Here is a 21,200-nt window from a genome sequence, read left to right on the forward strand (position 1 = left end):
ATCAGAAAATGAATGTACCTGCCGGAAACTCAGCGTTGTTATGTTTGATTCTGATGCATGAAATATGTTTTCATGGTGTGAAATGTGTCACTTCATGTTCACTGCTTTTTTTTTATTGGCACCATCAACCAGAAGCAGGTGTAACAACAGTCCTGGTGGAGTCCTGCTGTGTGACTGAGATGCATTTTTAAACTCCCAGCAGAGAAAGCAGATAAAACTTCCAGGAGTAACTGGAGGAAGGATTCATGTTGTTGTTACAGTAGCACGCCCTCCTTTTCTCCCCTCTCTCAGCGTCCGAGGTTTTTCCTCCTGCTGTGGCTGAGAGGAGGGACGGGCTTTGTGGACAAGGCTCGGCTGTTGTTTCACATTCTTGACACCGGAGTCTGGATGAACGGGTGGGGATGGTAACAGGGTGCTCAGATCTCCCTCTCCCGTCTCCCAGGGGACCACGAGACAGAGTCCTTCATACACATCAGTCATGTCGGTACTGTTTACAGCACGTGGTCTGGTTTGAACAAAATGTTCCTGTGGCTTTCTTTGCCTTGTTTTATGGCCCACATTTTAAATATACCATGTGTGCTTTGTTTAGGCTGTGGTCGGTCAACCAAAGCAAAGAAAAAGTTTATTATAAGATTCTCTAAACCTTTTTCATGTGGAAGGTTTCAACATGTTTAAATGAAGTCTGAGAACATTTGTACACACTGTTTTTACCTTGACCAGCAGAACTGAAGCATGTCAGCCCGTCTAATGTTGATATATCTGTTTACAGATGTTTTCACTGTCTGATTAGAAACATTCTTATTTTGCATTACACTTTGGCGACCAATCACCTCCTTCCTGGATGGAGTTAGTCTACTCATGAAGTTACAGCAGCATCAGACAAGTCCCAAGTCATTGTTTCTGAGGCGAGTCAAGTCACACTCGGTCCTTATCCAGAGAAACACAGGTGTTCGTACCTGTTTAAGAGTGACTTCAGACTGACGCTGGTTGAGGGAAAGGCACCAGAAAAGAAGAAAGACAGAAGCGGTTTGTTTTTCAGAAGCTGGTTCTGTTTTGGTCTCAAACTAGACTCACGAGGAAACATTTAAAAGCATTACTGCTGCACAAAGGACGCATTCAGACACATGTCATATGAAAAAACAGGATGAGACGAGAGCTTCTCATAATGAGACTTCTTATATTTTCGATAAAAATTGCGACACTAGATTCTTGTGCGAGTTTAAAACATGGTCCAAGTCTTGCTCGTACACAAACTGGAGCCACGCTGATAACTTGTCAGATCTCAACAACAAAAAAAAACAAAAAAACTTGGCAGAGGAGAAAGAAACGCAGATATGAATGCATGCAGAGATTTCCAGATCTTTTCACAATCTTTATTTCATGGAAAGAGTTTGCTCGTGCTCTCAGTGTCAGTAGAAACATGTTAATTATGAGAAAAACTCTCAGCCTGCGAGATTTTCCCCTCAACGTCCAAAAAAAAAAAAAGACAATATATCCTCTTTATTGTTTCAAATATCAGTACACGCGTGTCGGAATCTGTATGGCAAATAAAAATGAACAACTCGTAAAGCAGTAGTCAAAAGATCAAAAACCAAAATACACAAAATGACAAAATAAAAAGTGAGTCCACCACCGAAAGAGTGCGAAAACTAAATCGTTGTTTTGTAGAAAGCAAGCAGAGGGAGCATTTATTTAGAAACTTTATTTTTGACTTTACAGTTTTGTCTCCTCAAGATAATCAAATTGATCTCCAATTAAAGCCCTGAACTAATCACAACATATATATAATATTGTCAACAACATACATTTACATCAGAGGTCTTTAGTTTCTTTACTGGGTGTTGCATGAACATGTGATGTTAGTACAGACTGTGCACATTTCTCTTTTGTAATCTTTTTTTTTTTTTAGTGGTATAGGTAGGAAAGATCATTATTAAAAAAACAAAACAAAAAAAATAATTTGCAATTAGCACCGTTACTGTGATTTTTTTTCTTTTTTTAACTTAGGGATCAGCACCTCGTCCCGTTAGTAGCGACTAGGAGTTGTCAAACTGCTGCTGCTGCTGCTGAGGAGCTTAGATGATGAGATCTTTGTCCACGTCCTCTGCAGACGCAAAGAAAACAAACATCGTATTAACAACATTTTAATAACATATTAACAATAAATAAATGAAAAGTGCAGATATATATCATGTAGATTTAAAAAATATACTTCAAAAAACAGCACAGTATTTTTTAGATTGTTAAACTGATGAATGTTTAAGGAAATATTTGAAGTATTTCAACATTTGTCTCCCTAAATTTGGCCCAAAACTGATTTCTAACAACTGTTTTTGGACAAAATTGTTACAGTTTCCGTATTTCCTGTTTTATTTTGTAGTTCTACTCTGTCTGTCTTGTTTTATTCTACTTCCTGTCTTGTTTTCCTGCCTTTTTTGATTCTGCACCTGGCCCTGATTAGTTTCACCTGTCCCTGATTACACCTACGTCTATTTAGCTCCTGTGTTTCCTTTTGTTTCCTTGTCTGTCCATGTTGTGTGTATGTCTTGTTTCCCGGTGTATTCTTAGTTACCGTTTATTTGTCCTTTTGGATTATTTGCCTGGTTTTTGAGTCTTTTGTTTGAAAATGATGGCACTGAAACAACCTTCACGTTATGATTTTGAAGGATACTGGTTATGTTTTTGATTCATGCTTGAATAGTTCAACAGACAAGTCTAATAACAAATTATCAAACATTAATTTAGAATATTTTCTAGTTTCTGCTTCTAAAATGTGAGAATTTGTTTTTTTTTCTGTTTTTCTATGATAGAAATTGAAATGAAGAAGAAATTCAAAGGTCAGCTTTTGACATTTTTCACTTTTCTCTGATATTTTAGACCAAATTAATAATCAAAAAGGTCAAAAGAGAGAGAGCTTTTCATATTTCATATTTATGGGGTGAACCAGCAACATTTCTGTCTTCATGCATACGGTCGATACTCACGCTCCTTGAGGCCGAAGCATGCGGCCCACTCCTCCAGGGCGATGTATTTGTCGTCATCGGCATCGCACTCCTCGAAGAAGCGGGTGGTGCAGTGCTCCATGGGAATGAGAGGAGCACGCAGGGGGGAGAGCTCTGTGTGGGTCAGGTATCTGTCGGCACACAGACACAAGAATGATGATTAGTTATGGGAAAGAAATCTTTAATCTAAAAGCTTTAGTTAAACAGTGATGCTGGTAAATTTGGTTCTCGCTGATGCATTTGGTGTCTAGCAGCCACATCATCATGAAAAAGCAGCAGCTGTTGGATCCATCAGAGTCTGTCTGCAGCTGCTGTGGTTTGACATCATCCACACCGAAAACCAATCAGCTCCTTACATGTGCCTGAACTTTGTCCAAAACCATTCTTTCCATCTATGAAACCCAACGAGTCTGCGTCTGATTGGATAGAAAACCAGCATCTCGTCTTTCCTGTACGTACCCGTCGACGGGGTGCTGGTCGAGCTGGCCGAACTGCCAGTGAACGGGGTAGATGTACATGTTGTAGTTCTTCTCGAAGTCGTGAGCGAGCAGGTCCAGAGAGTGAGGACCGGCCTGCAGCCGCTTCTCGTTCTCGTGGATCTTCTTCACCTGAAAGATCGGACGGACACGGTCAGCGTTAGTCAATTCAAGAAGAATAAAGTCGTACAGAAACACCGTCGACTGTCTGGTGATGGTTGGAGAACGCAGGCTAACTTCTCTCTGGTGTTTTTCAGTCATATAAACATTTCCTCAGCGTGAGTGACGTCTTTAAACTGTTGGATTAGACATTACGAGCTTCACGAGCCGATTCAAGCATAAAACTCTGTTTTAAATACACCGTGTGTCTTTGACCTTCACTGTCCATGCTCATGTCTCTCAAAGTTTGTAACATGAATCTGTTATTTCTCCTACAAAGAAGCAAACAACATCTTATTGCTCCATGTAAATGTGATTCTCATACCTATAAAAGGTAGCCAGTAAAAATCAGCCACAGCTTTACATGCACGTTAAATGTTGACTGGATGATTGTTTAGAGGAATGAACCGCCTGTAACATAATGTGCAGCCCGACCTGTGCTCTTTTCAAAGCCACCAGTCGTCCTTTAATAAAAACAGAACACTGCAGCTGGTTCACAGTTTGTGTTATCGTGTGTTTTAACACATCGGTCTGGAGCCGAGATAACGTTAGCTGCGACAGAGCTACTTTGGTTTCCCGTTTAACAGTTTTCTTTGTTGACTTCGTGGGATTGAGACTGTGAAATGAATCTAAAACATCCAGCAGGTCACATGAAGCATGCAGACTCTTCAACAGGGAGACCAGAGACGTCCGTCTTCACCACGACGACGACTCACCCTGAGCTTCTGCTTCTCGGTCAGCAGGTTGTTGTCCTGGTCGCGCTCGTACAGAGTCACCAGAACGTTCTTCAGCCAGTCCCTCATACGCAGAGGGAACTCGTTGAGCTCGGTGTCCATGCAGGGCTCGATGACTGTGGGGAGAACACACAGTTAGTCATGATGATAATTCACACATCGACCTCGAGGCCCCACTTCCACACAGGAGCCAACAGAAACATCTAAATCTTCATCCTGTTGTATTCTGGTGTACTGGACTCCACCCAGATCTCCATCTGAACCCTTCAGCCCTGTGTGTGTGTGTGTGTGTGTGTCATGTTACAGTTTGAACACTAGAAGAAATGTAGCTCGCGTGTCCGGACAGATCTGAGCTGCAGCCTGCAGGCCCGACACGACATTGTAATCCGCCCCCATCAGTCACAGAAACACCACGCTGACAGCAGACAGAGCCGAGCTGAGCTTCAGTTTGGAAGCTTATCACACAGATGAGTTGGAACAAAACACTATAACACGATAGAGATAAAAGATACAGCCCAATCCATCAATAGTGAACAGGCAAAGAAACAGAAACTACGACAGCTCACATGGTGTCGAAGCGAGAACGACATAAAAAAACAAGAAAAATCATAAACTGAAACTAGATATGAGGAGAAGTGCTTCGTTTATCTAACGAGCATTTCAGGTATGTTGTTTTTCATATTGCTAAGGTGCTTTTAATAAATACCATGAATCACAATGATTATATAAGTATTAAGTATTCTTTTAATTTGTGGTGTTTGTTATTTTTCACTCCCACAAAGTCACAGTCTCCCAAAACTTATTAATCTCAAGTGTGAAACTTGCCATTAAAATTATGAGATTATGAGATTTTTCAGCCTCATTTGATTAAAGAGTTTTTTTTTCAAGCCAGCAGTGCAACATTAACATCTGGCTCCCATGAGACGGGGTGTGCCCAGGGTGGAGGCAACAGACTTTCACTTCAAGTACTCGAAACAGATGAAATGATTCATGAAGTTCAGTCTTTATCACGGTTTGGATGCAGGGTTCAGTTTCTATCTGCTGGGTTCTGTGAAAGAAGCTCCCCATCAAACAATATTTCTCAGAGTGAATCAAAGCTTTATAACGCTGGACTATCAGCCTGTTATGGAAGTTTCTATCCTTAGGTTACACGAGGTCACGTGTGGACCTTGAGGTCCTCGGCAGTATTAGTTGTTTGTCTTAGACTAGGTGCCACCATATCTCAACACTGTGGTGTCCAGGGTCACAGAGACCTGGTGCTGCCTTCTTAGACATAATAGATCATCTGTGTCTCCAGACTAGAATATGCTGACAATAACACCTCCATGGGTAAAGACATTCTCTGTGACTCATTCTGGGCGTGTAGTATTTGTGGTGTTATCTTGGGGTTTAAAGTCGATCCAACAGGATGAGTTGGGCAGAATGTGAGACCGACTCAGGCACTTCTGATGAACTTTGAGAGTGTCTCTAATTCTCCTTGGCCAAGAGTCAATAAATAATACAGCATAAGACATCAGAGGCTCCTGAACACTTTCTGAACTCCTGACCTTACCACTGATCTTTGGCTTTGAATTAAATATTTGAGTGTTGAGTCGGAGAGAAAGTTAGTTTGCATGCACAGCCGAGTATTTACTGTAAATGTCTACATTGATCTGAGTCTGGACTCTCTGCAAACACTGGAAACGTCAGAAGAACAGTGTGAGCGCTCACATTTGCAGGGTCCGACGTAGTCGAGGTGCAGCTTGTGGCCCTTCTTGGTTCCCTCCAGGGTGCACTTGGTGGCAAAGAAGTGGCAAGAGGAGTCGTAGGTCTTGTTGTCGGTGCCGCAAACCTGAGAAGGATATCACAGACGGATGAGTTCTCAGTTCTCACGGCTCTGAGCTTCTGCGTGATGTTCTAACAGAAACTTTTTCCCAAGGACGGCCAGAACTGAAACCTGATGGTGGGCTGGAGCCAAGAGCCAAACACCTGTTGTAGTGCACTGATTTCATGAGCTCACTTTATGTTTGACTTACATGCTCGAAATCTCCCTCAGCAGGAGGGCAGGTGGAGGGGTCCTGGCACACACACATGGGGGTGTTGCCCTCGTCGACCTCGCACACCTTTCCCTTCTTGCAGTGGTAGTTCAGGCAGAGATCTGTGCAGAAAAAACAGACTCGCTCACAAACAGATGCCATGACCCAACACAGACACAAACAGCCCAGCCCCTTTTTATGGCCAGAAGAAAACTGAAATGAATTCATTCATGAATGAAAAGACTAATGACGAAATGACTGAATAAACAAGAGAGCTGTCATTAACGAGTTTGTTCCTGACTTTAGCCGCTGAAAGAAAATTACAGTCCTGAAATGCTGCCTCATGGAAAACAGCAGAAGTCATGGAAAAATGCCGATATTAAAGCTGAACACACAAAGCAAACAGTTTGACGTGTGGAGCAGAGCAGCAGGGCGTTGTAGTTCCCTTTCTGTGTTTAAAGGCACACGTCCAGTCCAGAGACTGTAGTGCTTTATACCCGACTGAAACGGGCCCCACTTTCCTGACTTTAAAAATAAGAACTTTGCTTTTTTTGCAATTTAAAGATATATCTCACCTATAAAATCACATGTTGTTTGAACTGCAAACCTCAAATAAAAGGTTGCAAAATATGTTTGTCACTTTGGTCTTTCTTTAGAATTGAAGGAAGCAGGTAGAGAGACATAATTAAATGCTTTAAGTTACAGTGTTTGTGCCCTAATTGGTTAAAGATGCAGCACTTGTAGATACACTTTCACCCACTATCGTATTGCATGTCCCTCTGTCCTCCTTCTTCTCCAATTTGATTGAAGCATTAATGTAATATCAACATGTACAAGGTACATATAGATGATTTAACACTCTAAAAGATGCTTAAGTTCCTCTAACGTCCACTTGAGGCTGGCTCCAGAAGTGAGTCAGTCTCCATAAGTCCCCATGTTCAAATGTCCAACTTCACAGCAGAAATAAACATGTTTACAGCCTGGTACAAAAAACACACAAATACAAATACATTCCTCAACTCCACCCATGCTTCACATCTTTATACATTTTTAATTAACCAGGAGGTGGCGGAGGCAGGACCTCCAATATGGTGACGACCACAGTGTAGCTTGGAGATATCTGCATGGACAGACGCCACCAGAGGAGAGTGAGACGTCAAAATGTCTATTTTTCTGTGGTGGTATTTGCTACTTTAAACAGAAGTCTAAATCTAAATCTTCCAGCTAAAAACTAAATACCTCATCCTGAACACTTTGTACAGTCGGACTGTTTTCCAGCTGCTGGTGTTGCCTGTGGTTCAGCTCCTGCCACTTAAACAGGGTGGAACGTATAATTACAGCCCTCTCCTCCTCATAGAACGAGGCAGTCTGTTATTATGGTTGTTGTTTGATTTGCCAGTCTGAGGCTTCACCGAACTTTGCAGATACCTTAGCTTCAGGGCAGAGGACGGAAACACAGCTAAATGAAATATCGTTAATGTGCGAGACAACAGACATGATACATTTTTATTCCTCTCAGTCGAAAGGATTCATGGAAGTTTGAACTCAAACTGTGTCTATTTGGTGCTGAGCAGGTAGCGTGCAGATGTTTCTGCTTCCAAGCTATGGCAACATTTTATGGACATAACTCTACAGGTCCCCACGGACAGGATTAGGAATGCAGCTTAATTATGGGAAAGCCTCCTGGGAAGTGATGTAAATCAATGCAATGTGTGCATTTGTGTGTGTGTTTGTGAACTTACTCTCAGCAGCAACTTCTTCAACCTCTTCACCGATATCGATGGCCTCGTCGAACTCTCCGACCTCAATCTGCACTGGGTTGGCCCCCACCTCAGGCTCCTGGAGAACATCAGGGGTCAGACTGTGAGCAGCTGAAGCTTAATGAGCCACATGCAGAGGAATTTATTATCATCTGGGGGTCCGAAGTGATCAGAGTGGGCAACTGGAAGAAACTGCTAACAGCCATCTTTCTGAACTTGGTCAGCAGATGATTTCCGCGCAGTGGTCTTCGTGTCTATTTCTGCATGACGTCCACTTAAACCAAAACCACTTAAATATCCCTGGTTTTCCTCAAAAAAATAAAAGTTGAAACGTCACCGCTAAAGAAGGTTCCTCCCTGAAGGCCAAACAGAGTCTGGGAGCAGCGAGACCATAATATCCAACAACAACAAGCAGCTGGGTCCACATGTGGTGAAGCCATGAAAAAACGTAATGGCTTCCTGTACGGCTGGCAAGGCTGAGCGAGCGGCTAAAATTAACAGCTGTGGGATCTCTGGTCCCGCTGGACCTCTGGAGCAGGAAATGATAAAACGTTCACATGAAGACTCGCTCCAGCTGTTTCGTAGACGGATATTTTGGCAGTATTGGATTGTTTACAATGAAGGACACTGTGTTCTGACGGAGATGTAACTGTTGGAAGGATTTCATGTCTGTTTGTTGGGAAACCTCAGAGGTGACAAATGGATTCAGGAGGAATTTAGTGATTCGATTTCGGTAAAAATCTACCAGATTAAGCCCTGGTGGAACAAACTGACATGAGGGACTTCCAAGTCAGCTGCAAACAGAACGTCTTGTGCCTCTTACAAATGATGAAGCTTTGCTTTTTAGATTGTTTTAATCTGGAGGTTGGGACCCCAAAAACAAATCCCAAACAAAACCTGAGAGGTCACCAGATGATTGAAGAGACTAAAGATAAAGACCTGAGAAAGGCAGCAATGCTTCTGTTAGGCATAAAATAGACGATCCCCAAATGTTGGGATTCGAACTCTTGAAACACGATGGCATCATGTCCCTGAATCATGAATAACTTTATATCTTTAGAGGCCTCTGTATTCACGTTGAGTTTGCTGCGATGGATCGATTCAAGTAACTCAACTTTGGGGCGTTCACACGAGGAGTCACCACCGCTGTCACATGAACAAATACCAAAGAACTTCTTTGGCTGCATTGTCAAAAAAAAAAAAAGCCCCAAAAGCTCCATCACAGATCAGATCATCTCTCTGAACAGCTGCTTGGCTCAGGAAACACAACACAGACGCCAAATCAAACTCAGACCAGAGAGAAGGTATTTGGGTCGAGTTAACACACCAGCCGAGACGGGGCATTACAAATATAGGATTGTACACTAAAGTAAGCGCTAAGATCCAATGACAACCCAACAATGAAGTCAAAGGGCAACAAACACAAGCCGGCAGACGAGTGTGAAGGTGAAACGTCAGCAGGATCATTGTTCGAGTCACATTTTAATAATTTATTTATCCTTCATAGTGAAGTTTCAGTCAACGACACCTCTGAATTCTTTATTCCAGTCTCAGTCAAAATGTCTGTGTGACAAAGAGATGAAGACACAGTCTGTTTCGATCTTCTCACGGCTGTAGCACTGTGGTGAGAAAGGAAACGAGAGGCTCTGGACAGCTTCTATAATACATAAAGTTGGTGGTTTGTGGCTCGGGCTGTTTTTGCAGGATCGGCTCTCGTAACGGATCAGGAGGATGCAAAACTAAACCCGCATTTCGTCATTTAGTTTTTACCATGAAAGATCTGTTTTTAAGAGCGTTACTGTCTCGTCTTCGTCATGGAAAAAAGGTTCTTGTTTTGTTGATGTAATTAACTTTGCACAGAAAAATCGGTTTCTACCGGTACTAAAGTAAATTTATGGCATCAGAATAATTAAGTAGTTTCGTCTCTTCTTCTCAAAGTCGGCCACAAAATGTTTTGGAGAGAAGTGAGAAAACCTCCTCCAAGCTCCATGAATCTTGTGTCTTATTTAAGTCCGTGTTTCCAGGATTTTAAGGATTTTTCAAGGAGAAAACATGGGTGATGGATTTACCTCAACAACTGGCTCCTCAGTCACCAGCTCGTCCACGATGGCCTCCTCCTCAGTCTGAGACACACACACACACACACACATGTGTTAAACTTTTGCACATGAATACACACTTGAAGGAAGGAAGTCAGCAGACACACACACGTACACACACTTTGAGTCTCCATGCACACGAACACGCAGCGCACACTCAGGGGAGCAATTGGATTTGGGAAAGCAAATATTTAATGTTCACAGACTTGCAATGAGAAGAACACACACACACACACACACACACACACACACACACACAGCAAGTAGATATACACAGGAACTGCACTTGGATAAGAAAACACACACACACCAAGGCGTCCATGGAAACTCACTGAATTGACGATCAGACAGGAGGAAACACACACTCAGGAAGACAAAGAAAGGAACATGGATATGAAGACAAACGCAGACCACACACACACACACACACACACACACACAGTATTACTTACAGGGGCAGCCATGGCGTGGCCAGCCAGGCACAGGACAAAGACAATCCACACCCTCATCTTTAAAGTCTGTGGAGACAAACAGAGCGACCGGTGAGACAAACATGTTCACACAAAACTATTATTATCCAAAGCCAAAGTTTTATGATTCATTTATTTATTGTATAAATAAGTTTGTGACAGCCTGAATCTGCTGAAAGAACTTTTACGTTTGTAGCTTCAGAATCAGTGCGAACAATGAGGACCAACATAAGGCTGATACAGTCTGAACGATAACCAGCCCTGCAGTGAAGACAACCAGAGCATCTGGACACAACGTGCAATAAAACTCCCTCGACAGAGTAATGAAAACTTTCCAGCTTCCCAGTCAGAACCCTCAGTGTCGGCTTTGTTTTCTGGCAGGTCGTGTTCAAAGTGTCTGTGGCTGTTTTGTGGTTTTGTTGAACTGACTCTCGCTGAACATCATCTCACCCAGCTGAAAGAGATTTTCGAGCGAGCACGGTAGCTGATTGCACTAAATTAGCCTTCAGATTGGATCGGCTCATCTTTCTGCCACTTGGACGGGAGCAGGCGTGTAAACAGCTCCGGGCTTTAATGAAACCTTTTTCCACGGCAGCACACTTTAACACTTCATGTTTCCACCAGCACTCTGTTTGGAAAAATGACTTTCCATACAGCTTCTCTAAACACATATTTACATTTGTAAAGCCTGTGACAGATACGTGCGAATCTGACCCCGGTGTGTGATTTCAGGCAGTTTGAATAGGTGCAGCGAGGTGCAGTTCCCACTGGGGCCATCTGTAGTTATATACTGGATAAAAGCCTCCACCTATAGGCGTGTCATATCATATTCAGCTATGCTGCATGTATCATCTTGCTCTACATCTTCCACAGCAAGAGTAAGAAAACATTTTCCAACAGATAATCTGACACCAATTAGAAGAAGAAGAAGATATACTTGATTAATCCCTCGATGGGGAAATTCTTTTTTCACTCTATTTTTATTTTTGACATGCAGTACAAGGGCATAGACATGCAAATGTGGAGAGAGATGGGCAGCCAGCCAGACCAGCACCCCGCGAGCAGTTGGGTGGGGATCGGTGCCTTGCTCAAGAGCACCTCGGCAGTGCCCAGGAGGTGAACTGGCAGTCCACCTTCCATATTTTTGGTCCATGCTGGACTTAAACCGGCCACCCTTCGGTTCCCAAGCCAAGTCTCTATGGACTGAGCTACTGCCGCCCCAAAAATGTGGATACGCTTCACGATTTTGCGTGTCATCCTCTGCAGGGGCCATGCTAATCTTCTCTGTATCAAATCCAATTTATTAGTAACTCCAACAATTACAGTAACTCCATGTCCAACATATTCTCATAGGAGCACAATGTTTCAAATCACTGGCTGCAACAAGTGACCGGAGCGTGTATTTATAAGACATGACAACACTGTTTCTAAATGATCTTAAATATATTGCATAATGTTTTGTAATTTCTTGGTTATTACCAGTTTCTCTGCAGTAAGATAAAATATGCATTTTCAATAGGACTACTGCTTTGTTGCTTTGCTCTATGGATGGTACAGTACTGATTCACAGATCAACAATCTTGGTAGACTCTTGCTTCTTGTTACTTAGTGCTGTTTGGGGGGTTATATTAGAATAAGAGTGGCATTTCGGTCATGATTATCACTGTAGGCTGGTTTTATCTAATCGAATGCAACATATAAATTTCCTGGCTGTCGTGAGAGAGCCTCATTGAGTCTCCTATCGGTCTATCTTCCTCTCCATCTGATTGTCTGAGCATCCATTGTTGGGGGACTCCAAACGCTTTCTCCAGCCCTGCTTCTCTAACTTCGTCATGTCTCGCCTGAAGGACTAAATAAGGGCTCCTTTGTTCGGTAATGGAGCGTGGCATTGCTTGGTCTTCCGAACGTTTTTCTCTGTTCTACATGAAGTGAGCCGTTTCACCCCAGACATCTCTATCCTCATCATCAAAGGACATATAGTATATAGGGGGAAGTGTCTCAGCAGGTTGCCTGTAGATCAAAGTTGTTTCATTCATCTTCATGTTGGCGTTTGCGTTTTTTGTAGCTCGATATCAGAATGAGCTGGAATTCGTCTCATATCACCAGACTGCACCTCAGACTTTTGAAATTCCTCATGCGGGGCAATAAGACTGACACGAGCTGACACAGTGTGTACAATATACTGAACGCTGCAGGAGATCAGCAGGGGGGATAATAAGGTTTACAAAACAGGGTTGGGAATGGTTGGAATTCCTGCACCTCAGGCAAAAGGCCAGCAGGTTTAAACCAACAAGAAATCAATAAAACTAAAACAATATGATCTTTTGGAGCATTAAACTTCTTTTCAACATGCACAGCAATTATCAGCTCAGACACAGAGGATTACAGGATGAATGCCGTGGCTCTGGAAAACATCGCCTTGAGGGAAAGTGAACTTGACATTTTGGGGGTGGCAGAACACTTGGCTTGGCTGGTTGCCGGGTGTCCTAAAAAACACGGCAGGGCCTCTTGACACGAAGCGTCTGAATAGAGCGACGTGTTTGGACAGATGCAGTGAAAAGGGTAAAGTTTGCATACAGTCGACCTGCGGTGAAGTGCGCTGACGTGCGTTCTTTGACGAACCCTCGAGCGACACAAGAACCTTCTGGTATTTGGTAAACAAAGGTGTTTTTGATTGTCGGCCTGTAGGCGCATTTTTCTTCTGTTGTCTCCCTCGAAAAGGCAAAATGCACGTTCAGAATTGACGGATGAGTTTGAAATGTGCTGAGATGTTGATGTAGTATCGAGAGCGAGTTTGTACGAGTTTTATCAGATAAGACCCTCAGAGGCAATAAAACACTGCAACTATAATGATCTGATGACACTGTAGCATTAATGAAATGTTTGTATTTTCCAAATTTACATCAGTCATGTACCTGGCATTGTTTTTTTTCAGGCTTATCACTGTTTCAGGAAAACTTCTTGATTGCTTTTATATTCTTTTATATTCTTTTCCAGGTCTGTTGCATTTTGAAGTTCACAGATTTAGATTATTATGATTCACTTTCATTTGTTGTGGACTTTTCTTGAGAACTGTCTATGCTCTGTTTACTTCCAAGTGTGTTTGCTTAGTGATACCATCAGAAGTAGTAACTTCCAGCAGAGTCACCCAGGATGAGGGTCCGGACGAAAAACAGCCCAACCACAAGACCTCGACAGCAGACCAGGCAGATAACGTTATGTTGAATCCGAAAGAAGGCTTCTTGTCTTGTCTTGGCTTCTTTGCCATAAACAAAGACTACCATCCTTGTTGACATTGTGGGATGGCCACAACAACGGCTATGTTACTTTTACTGTCATGCATAAGTCTGTTAATTGCTGTTGAGATCTTAGCTGACAGCTTTTGTCATGTTGTTACACAAGAAACTTTATGCAAGGGAATGATTTGTCTCATCGATTTCTACAGACCACGTACTAATGTCATCCTTTGTCCTCCATACAACAGCAAATGCATGCTACACACTACATCACACTGGTTTAGCTTCTTCTTCAGAAGTTTTCTTGGATTTTCTCATTTCTCTTAAGCAAAAAAAAAAAAATCACAGATCTGCCCGTATGCTCTGATGCATTGATGTAGTTGTTGGTACCTTAGACGTTAGAAAAACACGATGAAAGGTGAAGGTAGCACAGGATGCATCGTGATTTTTTGGCATTGTTTTTGTTCCACCTGTCAAAGGAAAATACAGATCTTCCCGTGCTCGATGTAGAGGCAAGGCAGGACTTTAACAATGGTCGCCACTGTTTGCGATGGTCCAGAAATGAGAAGTCATGAGCAGGCTTGGATGTGGAAAAACACAGAAACCCTGGCAGAGGATGCAGACGGTGACGTCTCTGAATAACCTGCGCACAAGGAAACTTCTCTGTCCTTTTGAAAAAGTCGAGCTAAAATAAAAAAAAACAAACAAACAAAAAAAAACAAGGTGTTCTGCCGACGGGAAATTCAGTTTAAAAAAAAGAGCTCCTGACATCGATATGAGAAGCGTGTCTGATGGCATCTCAAAGAGGAAAAATAAAAACCAGCCTCATCTCCAAAAAGTGCGGGGTCAGTATTTGATTTGGAGGGACACCGTGTTCCCGTCGTACGTCCACTTTAACGTATTCCTGTTTGGTCAGAGAGTCATTCGGAAAAGGAGGCCGGACGGACTGACGTAACAGCAAAACAAATTATTTTATTTGGAAAGCTGCGCTCATAATCAAACAGGGTCGAGGCTAAAAGGGAAACTTCAGGCTCATAAAGGGAGCCTTTCTCTCCTCCAATCTATTTAATTTGGGAGGTTAGTTAGGTAAGCAAGTGTAAACTCGCTACGGAGGAAAACAACCTGCACCTTCTGGCTAATATCTCTTCTTCTTTGCTTCTGTCTCTTTTTCAGGCGCTCTTTAAAGGGAGCAGATTTAGAGGAATTCTTTCTTCTGCTCCTCGGTGACATAACAGCCGGGTTTGGAGAGTATGGGCCTGGAAAAACAACCTGCAGCGGCCTGTGTGCCAGCAAACAGTGCAGACAAACAACACCGGCATGCAAAGGACTGTGGAGAGGCAAACATTCAGCAAAGGCGCTACGAATGAACAGCGTTTCCCTTTGTCTTTATTGAGCTCTGTCGACAGAGTCGATTTTTATGATGGGGGAATAAAATCTCAGGTTTATTGTCGGCTTCTGTTTTTCTGACCAAGAACAAGGATTAAAAAGAGCAGAGGAGAAAGAAAAGATGTTGGTATTATTAGAGAACCAGCATCTTATTAATTCATTTGCAATAGCTGGGGTTGTGCCAGCAGAGTTGGATCTCTCAGTGGTCACCTGTCGGCTGTAATTACACTTCAGATTGGATGCTGGTTGAGTTTTGTGAGAAAAGAAAGAAGAAACGTCTAAGGATAAAAACTCTCCGTCCACATGAGCAAGAGATGAAGGAAAATTCTTCTCTGATGGTTTCCACCATTTGGGACCAGACAGGAAAACAAAAGGTGAAACAGGTGAAGTCGGGCAGTGAAGCCTCTTTAAACTCTTAGTAAAAATAAATTCATAAAGTGACGGATGGTGAACTGCTGACATCAGTTATATCAGAACTGATGAGTAGAGCAAAGAATGAGACTGAAGCCTTTCACCTGACCAGCTTCGGTAAGGGTTTGATTGCGTTATATAGCTCGTTAATCTGAGTTGTTGGTGATAGACGACGACAGATTGGCCTGTATTGTTTGTAAGTGACGCCCTTTAAGGATTGTTGGTGTTGGTGGAGGTCTGCGCTCACTGAAGCGCTTATACTGTGTTCACGTCATACGGGATGGATGGTCGAGATGGAAAAGAGCTATCAACATCTCTGAATGACATAAAATGATCGTGTATCTCACTATAAGTATTCAGTTTGGGTTTAATTACCTTAAATGATGGACTAACGTGAGGCAGAAGAACTTTTGAATAGGTTTTCAAACTCAGGTCAGTTCTACAACTCTGGTCGATTAAAAGTTCGATCTGAGCAACCTGCAGCAGCGACTTTCTCGTTCATATCAAATATCAAGCCCCCTAAATCCAGACTGCCTTCACAACTGGCAATAAGACACCTGACAAATTCAATTTCTCTCCAGAGAGTACGGCAGAGTGGGGGGAAACCCCTTTACATTCCTCTGGACAAAGAGTAGTTTCATAGAGACCACCAGTCATCCTTACCACTCAGGAAACTCTGAGCACAAAGAGCACAAATAAGAGCACGCAGGACGTATGTAACCTGAGTTTCTTTGTCACCTCTTTGACCTCTTTTTTCTCTTCCCCCCTTCATCAGGACAGATCGTCTGTTTGTGGTTGTCTACAGAATTTGACTTGAGGCGATAAATACTTTGTACTGAGCCAGTTTTCACGTCTTTCCTCTGACTGAAGAATATTGAATCTGCAAAATAAAATCCAAACACATCCTGTACGACACTGAGCTGCTGATCAGTTGCAGGTTTATTTCAGCCTTTGCAGAAAATGATCCTTTCATTTGGCTTTGATCGCTCTTTGCTTTTATCCTTGCTCTCTCTTTTCTTTCTGTTTTACATTATTGTTATTACCGTTAATAGCATGGACCTGCTCTTGATGCTGCTTTCATCAGACCTCTCCGAAAAGATCAAGGATCAAAGTTTCCTCTGTGTGAATCTGTGGCTGGAATCATTCCTGTCATCCGCACTGACCTGTCTCGGTCTTCTTGTTGTATGCACACTGTAAGAAGCCAAAAGGCTTCAAACTTTATGTGGTCCGTAAGGCAGACAGCCAGCGAGTCGGTGTGGTTTGAAGTGGAGCAGTACTAAAGAGAAAGTTACTCAAGTGGACACCCGAGGAAAGAGCCTCGCGGTCCGACTGATTAAGATTTCTGGATTTCAGGAACGTTTGGTGCAGCAACACGACACCATCGAGCACCAAAGATGGAGATCAAGTAAAAACTGAAGGTCACATCTTTAACAGGAGTGAGTCACGTCTCTGTTAGTCCTCCCCCACACTTTCTTAATTTAATTTTTTTGGCCTTTGTTCCTCCCTAAACAGTTTATTTGTCTCCCTGAACATTCCTCCCTCCTTCTCATCATCTCTTTTTCCTCTTTGTCTCTTTGTTTCTCTTTGCTGACAGTATAAACTCTAGGTTTTTCTTCTCCACGTCGAAGCCCAGACAGCAGCACAATCCCTCCTTCCTGTCGGGGGATTAGAGTTTTCCAGAGATTGCCAAGCTGGCTCGGTATTTCCCAGTATCCTCAGCTCCAAACACCACCACCAACACCCCCCGTCCCTCCTCCCATTTCAGGCCTTAAACCTGCCACCTCAACAATGAAAGCAAGCAGAGACGCTCTGTCTCCACCTCGCTCATACTAATGCAGACACATTGTCTGTCAGACAGCTCAGAGAAATCCTCAACAGGTGTGACGAACACTGAAACAACCCTGAGAAACCTTTCAGGCACAACATCATGAGCCAGGACCAGCACTGATGTGAACCTCAAACCCTAACCCTGGCTCACAGTCTTCGTCATCCCAAAAGTGTTGGATGATGTTGAGATCAGGGCTCTGTGCAGACCTGCCAAGTTCCCCCACACTAAACTAGGAAAACATATGGAGCTTTATGGAGCTTTATGCACGAGGGAACAATCATGTTGCAACAGGAAACTGCTGACACACTGTATGCTTCAGCATTCAGATCAACAATCACCCCCCAAAAAATATAAATATGCAAGAACTTCAGCCGCTAACAGCCAGCCGCTCTCCCCGCGGGTGAGCGTGAGTGACATCCCGACACTTGAAGGCATCTGAACTAACAGAGCGCCTTAAACAGCTGGTAACCGATCGCCATGGCAACCCGCATTCCTTTACATGGGAGTAATCAGGGAGGGAGGGAGGGGAGTCGCGGAGGGATGAGGAGAGCTAAGCAGGGAGGGAAGGGGAGATATTTGTCAGGCATTGCTCTGTTGGGCTTTTGTTGAAATCTCTTCCACTCCCACTCACAATCCCACTCCTCCTTCTCTTCTTTCTTTCTTTCTTGGTACTTTACTCTCTCTCCTTTTCCATAAACCTGCAGAGGTCCATTTGCAAATCCTTGAATTCTCCCAAAACAAAAAAGATATCTTTAAACTAAACACCACATGAGCCTGTGTCTGCATTGCCCTCCTACCCCAGCTCGTAACCACAGAGCCCCCACCTCCTCCTCCTCCTCCTCCTCCACCTATTGCCGATGTGGCACACAATACCTCCACAGAGAATGAACCCTCATAATCGCAGCTTGTGTTTACCTGCAGGGAGTGATTTTCCTCGCGGCTGCTTCAGCGGGTAATAACAGAGGAGATTGTTCGCTGAGGTTTGAGGCCACCTCAGCTGCATTTTTTTTCAAAACCAGGTGTCAGTTATTTTAAAGTAAGTTTTTAAAAGTGTGTTCAGACCGAGGAAAGAGGTGGAAAATTGAGAAATTACCACTGACAGCGACGCGGGCAGTTGCTGGAGAATGTGTTGCAGGTAATCAAGTGTGAATTTTCAATCCAGGGTCTTGAGTCTTGAGATTAATTGCAGATAAAGTGTTTCGTGGCACTTTGGTCAGAATGGGAGAAAAATAAACTCTATATTTAACTTGATTTATGGCAACTGACAAAGAAATGTGAATTAATTTTTTAGAGAACACGAGTTCAATTCAGCAACTTTTTACTGCACATAAAAGTGTATTTTTAGAGGATTATTACACAAAAAAATCAGCAGGTTCCTGCAAACTTTCATTGTTCTCTCCCTCCATTAATCTCTCAGACTAAAAACTGAAACACAAAGTCTTCTACAGACCAGTCACAATTTGCTAAAGTCACTCCAAGACCGGCGTCACATGATGAGTGATAAAGAGTCAGGAGAAGTTGTGCAGCTCTTACCTTTCGCTTTGCAGAGCAGGGACACCAGAAGAGAGAAGTCAGCAGTGTGCGGGGGCCCGGGACGATCTAACAGCCTCACCACTTCACACAGAAGACATTTCCAGTGGGACGTCCCAGTCAGGACGCAGACCCCCCCTCCAGACCTTCCCTCACTCTTCCTGCTCTGGGAGGTGGGGCTTCGTGTTAACTCCCTGATATACGAGTACAAAACTGTGGAAACACTTTCTGTGACGCCCATGCCCATATAATGCATTATAAACATACTTATGAAGCATTATACTGAGCTTATAGTGATGTATAATTATAGTTATAAGTGTCAAGTAATAATAAGCTCCAACTTTATGCTTTATTTATAAAGCACCAGAGGAAAACAGACAATTATCACATGATAATATCTGACCTTATTATGCTTTATAACGTGTTAAAAATGTTGTTATTAGTGCTCATAACTGTAATTAGACATTAGTATGAGTACAGTATGTCACAGAGAGCGTTTCCAAAATGTTTTCTGGTGGTTTCTTTACTGACTGTTTGATATGTAGAGTTGATTGCATGAATATGTTTAATCACTTCAATCACAGGACATTTAATAATAACAATAACAACAACAACAACAACAACAACAACAACAACAATAATAATAATAATAATAATAAAATAATAATAATATAATAATAATAATAATAACAAGACATAACAATAAGATAACATAACAATAATAACATAAGACATAATAATAATAAAAATAATGACAACACTGATCCTGTCTGTGTCGGCAGTGATTTAGGTTGAGGACAGTAACCGTCTGACTGAAGATGTTCTTCAATAAATCTGATTATTTCCATAAAATATCAGCTTCACTTCATTTTGCTGTTGTTAGCCTGCCGCACATTGACTGGTTAATAACCAGCGAGGATTCTAAGAAATAAACATGAAATGCATTACGTTACATTTGTCACCTTTCTCTCACACCGAGCTTCGTCTCGTTAATTAATTACCTCAGACTTTTAGTTATCTGCTCAAAAATGTTTGCTGGTTTTATGATTACCAGTCCACGTCTGGTTTTCTGTGCATGCAGGTCCTGAGAGACTCTGCAGGACAGATGATGGATGTTCATGCAGGTTTGTCCACGCTGAACCCTGCAGACACGAGCAGGTGAAAGGATTCCTGCAGAGCTTCCTGCTGCCTCCACACAGACCGTTTCTGTTCGTGACTTCACAATTACTGGAAGACCCGAAATGTTTTAAACATGAGTTTACTGATATTAAACATATCTGCCAAACGTTCACTGTCAACATCTTGTCAGTTTCGTGCCAACTAAAGCATGATGAAGGTATTCATGGTTCTGTTTAGGGAGCCAAACAATTTGTTTAATGTTTGGAAAAGATTGTGGTCTTGGTTAAATACTGAGTAAGTCAACAGCGTCTTGAAGCGCGGCCCTGTGTGATTTAAGGACGTCGCACGGCGTTCCCTAAAATGGGAATCTGAGGCTGAAGTGCGAGCGAGCGTGAATCAGCTGGACGTAAACATTGCGTGGCTCTAATTTAAGGATAACTCGGCTTTGAAGTCGCCTTCTTGACCCAAAGACACGCCCTCTGCCCCCCCTCCTCCTCCTCAGGGAGGGTTAGAGGTCAAAGGTCAGGCTAAGACGCAGGACAGCACACATGGAGCTGGTTGAGGATCAGTACTCCTCGAGTACAGTGAGAGTCTGCAACAGTACTGACTCACTCATATTTAAAGCATTCATCATGCTGCTTACTGGAAACGAAGTTCTACTCTCTGGGGTTTAAATGCATGAAATGTCTTCAGCAGCTTTACCCGAACCACTGATTCTCTCTGAGGGACTTTTACTGCCGTTTGAGAGAAGCTGTATATGAATAAATGTTATATTTTATCTTTATTTTGTTGTTTCTTTCCACATATATCCTGTAAATGTTCACATGAGCCTTCATGTCCTTCTTTTCCTATGACATCATCTCACATCATGTTTTAGTTTTACTTCGCCCATGTTTAAAAAGACTTTTCTTTGTGTGATAGGTTAAACTTAAAAAACAACAAAGAGCTTTCTAAAACTTTAAAATCAATCATAAC

General features: G+C 42.6%; 1 protein-coding gene and 1 non-coding gene across 2 annotated transcripts; both read right to left on the reverse strand.

The window, feature by feature from the left end:
• Positions 1-1,660: 1,660 nt before the first annotated feature.
• Positions 1,661-19,237, reverse strand: sparc (secreted protein, acidic, cysteine-rich (osteonectin)). The gene is made up of 10 exons (XM_027285279.1): positions 19,110-19,237; positions 10,698-10,763; positions 10,216-10,269; positions 8,129-8,225; positions 6,387-6,508; positions 6,082-6,202; positions 4,354-4,487; positions 3,462-3,610; positions 2,985-3,133; positions 1,661-2,104 (listed from the first exon to the last, which is right to left on the reverse strand). Exons 2-10 carry the CDS (start codon positions 10,752-10,754, stop codon positions 2,076-2,078), a joined length of 912 nt encoding a protein of 303 aa, XP_027141080.1. The 5' UTR covers positions 10,755-10,763; positions 19,110-19,237; the 3' UTR covers positions 1,661-2,075.
• On the reverse strand, positions 11,938-12,041 carry LOC113747373 (U6 spliceosomal RNA). The gene has a single exon (XR_003463608.1). It is a non-coding gene; the product is annotated as a U6 spliceosomal RNA (small nuclear RNA).
• Positions 19,238-21,200: the final 1,963 nt, after the last annotated feature.

The sequence above is a fragment of the Larimichthys crocea genome, chromosome I (assembly GCF_000972845.2).
Source record: "Larimichthys crocea isolate SSNF chromosome I, L_crocea_2.0, whole genome shotgun sequence".
Classification (NCBI taxonomy): domain Eukaryota; kingdom Metazoa; phylum Chordata; class Actinopteri; family Sciaenidae; genus Larimichthys; species Larimichthys crocea.

Excerpts from the sequence above, each read along its gene's own strand:
- sparc (XM_027285279.1), bottom strand. The coding sequence starts at position 10,754 with ATGAGGGTGTGGATTGTCTTTGTCCTGTGCCTGGCTGGCCACGCCATG. Across the intron at positions 6,509-8,128 it reads TGAAGAAGTTGCTGCTGAGA|ATCTCTGCCTGAACTACCAC; the intron begins GTAAGTTCACAA and ends TTTTCTGCACAG. Across the intron at positions 3,611-4,353 it reads CCGAGAAGCAGAAGCTCAGG|GTGAAGAAGATCCACGAGAA; the intron begins GTGAGTCGTCGT and ends CCGATCTTTCAG.